At 36.8% G+C, this 2,791-nt stretch overlaps 1 protein-coding gene across 3 annotated transcripts in view; it reads right to left on the bottom strand.

The window, feature by feature from the left end:
* The window catches only part of rabgap1l (RAB GTPase activating protein 1-like), a 97,403-nt gene that overhangs the window by 77,730 nt on the left and 16,882 nt on the right, over positions 1-2,791 (bottom strand). For all 3 annotated transcript variants that reach the window (XM_020612004.1, XM_020612002.1, XM_020612003.1), the window contains exons 8-10: positions 1,864-1,930; positions 1,437-1,539; positions 370-536 (exon numbers count right to left, since the gene is read on the bottom strand). In XM_020612004.1, coding sequence (XP_020467660.1) covers positions 370-536; positions 1,437-1,539; positions 1,864-1,930 — 337 coding nt within the window. The remainder of the gene's footprint in view (positions 1-369; positions 537-1,436; positions 1,540-1,863; positions 1,931-2,791) is intronic.

The raw sequence follows: 2,791 nt of genomic DNA, 5'->3' as shown, positions 1-2,791 counted from the left end.
TAAATATAAAAACTGAATTTTAATACAGTTATTATATAAGTACTTCTAAGTGAAACTTTTAGACATGTCTCTTAGCTTTATCGAACCTGTGATATCACACTCACTTGTTAGTTTATTCACTTTTGGTTTTAAGCAGGTGTTTATTCACTCATATGAACCAACCAGAAACCCACCCCATGGGTTAAAACCTTTCAAACCCAATAATCTACCACCAGAAATTACAGAACTTACCTGAAATCACCCACATAAAAATAAACACAATACTTCTTTAGTTGGTCAATCAGTCAGATGAAGGAAGCTTTAAATAGATATTTAAATATAATTGTGGGTACTGTATATGCCAAGTATGAAAATATGCAGTAGAGATACCTGTCTGAGTTTGAGGTAGAAGGTCTCACTGAAGGTCTTTCGACTGAAGTACCAGAAGCGTTCATTTGATGAATAGACCCTGACCAGAGTTTCCAGCAGAAAGCGAACTGGCTCCACCACTTCAGTCACTACCAGGTCCACTGCCACTGTTATGTAGACTTGCTTATCTGGACCACATCCGGGAGAAAAAGCAAGGTTACCTTGGAGGCATTATGTGAGACTCTTTTTATCTTTCACTATAATATGAATCTGTCTATATAAAAAAAGAAAACAGATTTCAGTCAGTGAAGCCCATTTACCTATCGCCTCCTACTGATTAAAAAGGGTGAATTACAAATGATAAACAAAACTCAATTCATTCATGTAACTGTAAACTGATGAGAGTTTTCTATTACTGGCTTCTACGGGGAGGCAGACGTTTCAGGCCATGTATCCTATGGGAATGCCACACCTCCTAGTGGATAAGCACGTAATATTAAAGTGACCATGGCTGCTCCTTTTGCTCATTTACAGCCATTTCATGTTTAATCTTGGGTACACCTAGATTAGCTTTGCACCCATCAGAACTCCAAATAGTTTGTAATTATTTCAGAACAATAAAACCAGAGAGCATCTTCCTAAAAACAAGAGGACAGTTAGTGAACACGCACAACTCCTGCTGCCAGTGTTGTGTCGAAGGTGGAAGGCACAATGAACTATGACAACATTAATTAATTTGAGTTTCTCCTCCATAGAGGAGTAAACAGGCAATGGTAGATTCCATTAGAACTGATTACTAAGAAAAATTTTACTGTAACCTAATAAATTATGTACAAGAATGACTAAAGAGAGAATTTTTAAATTGTCATCTTGAAACATATCTTTATAAATAGTTGTAAGTTAATGTAAAATTATGAGACCTGCAATGTCAAAGGTTTGCTAGCTTTGCATGTTACATTAAAATGCTAACAATCAATGCGTAAAGCTGTTCTGAACACTGATGAAACAACCATCGTATAATCTTGTGCTGACTACTGTAAAATGTGTGCCATTATATGTGAAGGAGAAAAAAAAAAACTCATCCTTACCTTTATGTGTGTCTTCATACAGTGGCTGGAAGGCTGTCATGTTGGGATTCCACATTCCTGTGATGACATAGGCCTTCCCATCCGAGCTCTTCCCCATCGACTCCTGTGTAAGTATTAATCCATGGCTTATGTTCTTGTAAGAAGTCTATGATAAATATGTACATATATTTATAAATGCTGTCCCTCTTTTCCTCTCATTCTTTTCCTATTTTGATTGCACATACTGTATTTCCTATTTGAATGCATGCAGACACTGTTTATTTTCATTTTTATTCTTCTTGATATTTTCTATTTCCTGTTGCCATAAACACATGGAGAGCCTCTGTACCTGAGTCAAATTCCTGTATGTTCAAACAGACCTTACCATAAACGATGACTCTGATTCTGTAAACTGTATCTCACCAATAAAATGAGTTAAGCTGCTCACCATGTCCAGTAGATGCATGTCACTGTTAGACACTTTCTGTCCTGGACTTAGCAGCATCCCAAAACACCTAGAGGGAAGACACAGGACGTTCAGCTGCAAATCAATAATCACATTCTTCTGCAGAGTTGCAGTCTGCATTCACCTGCAGAGTCAAATTAAATGGGAGGGAGGCATGGAAAAAAAACTCTACTGACTTAACTATACTCATATATCATAATATTAATGCATTATAATCTTCCAGACATTTCAGGTAGTAGGGTGACACTGAAAATATTAAGATCAAGTATTAAGCATTGGTTAGTTGGTCTCAAACACACGAGCAGCACAGATGCAGAAAGTTAAAAGCCAAGAGAAAAAGTAATCAACTATAAACTACAGTGTTACTGTGACACCTGTCACGTGTTATCACATCGCAAAAAAGACTTTTAGTTAAAAGATATTCATTCAGCTAACTTTATGCTTTACAAAACACAATGCAGGCAGAACATAAAGCAAAACTTTAAACATTAAAAGTGAGCCTATTACAAAACTTAATATTTATCAAATAAAGTGCCATCAAACATGGGCTAAACACCTGAGAAAGTGCCAGCTCTGAATTTCCACTGACACTAAAAATAAAGATGAAAGCAGGTGTTTGTCACCCTCTGACAGCAATAGAAGGAAAAGGGTGAGGGAAGAAAGAGGGGAGTGATTATGCTGACCTAGTTTTTCAGTGCTACCATGCTGCTTGACCATGTAAACATATAAAATGGAATGGATTTTGACCTTGATGGCTATGACTTGGTATGCACAAACAGAGAGAATAAGATGGGAGGTGGTGTGGCCTTGTACATAGATAAAAACTTTTGTTATAAGAAAGTGGAGAAAATGTCAAGGGTGGTGGATAATTTGCTGGAGTGTGTGACTGTAGAAATACTCGTGGAAAAAA

This window comes from Monopterus albus, unplaced genomic scaffold (assembly GCF_001952655.1).
Source record: "Monopterus albus unplaced genomic scaffold, M_albus_1.0 scaffold120.1, whole genome shotgun sequence".
Classification (NCBI taxonomy): Eukaryota; Metazoa; Chordata; class Actinopteri; order Synbranchiformes; family Synbranchidae; genus Monopterus; species Monopterus albus.
The sequence above is the reverse complement of the archived record's forward strand: the minus strand, read 5'-3'. Positions and strand labels throughout refer to the sequence as shown.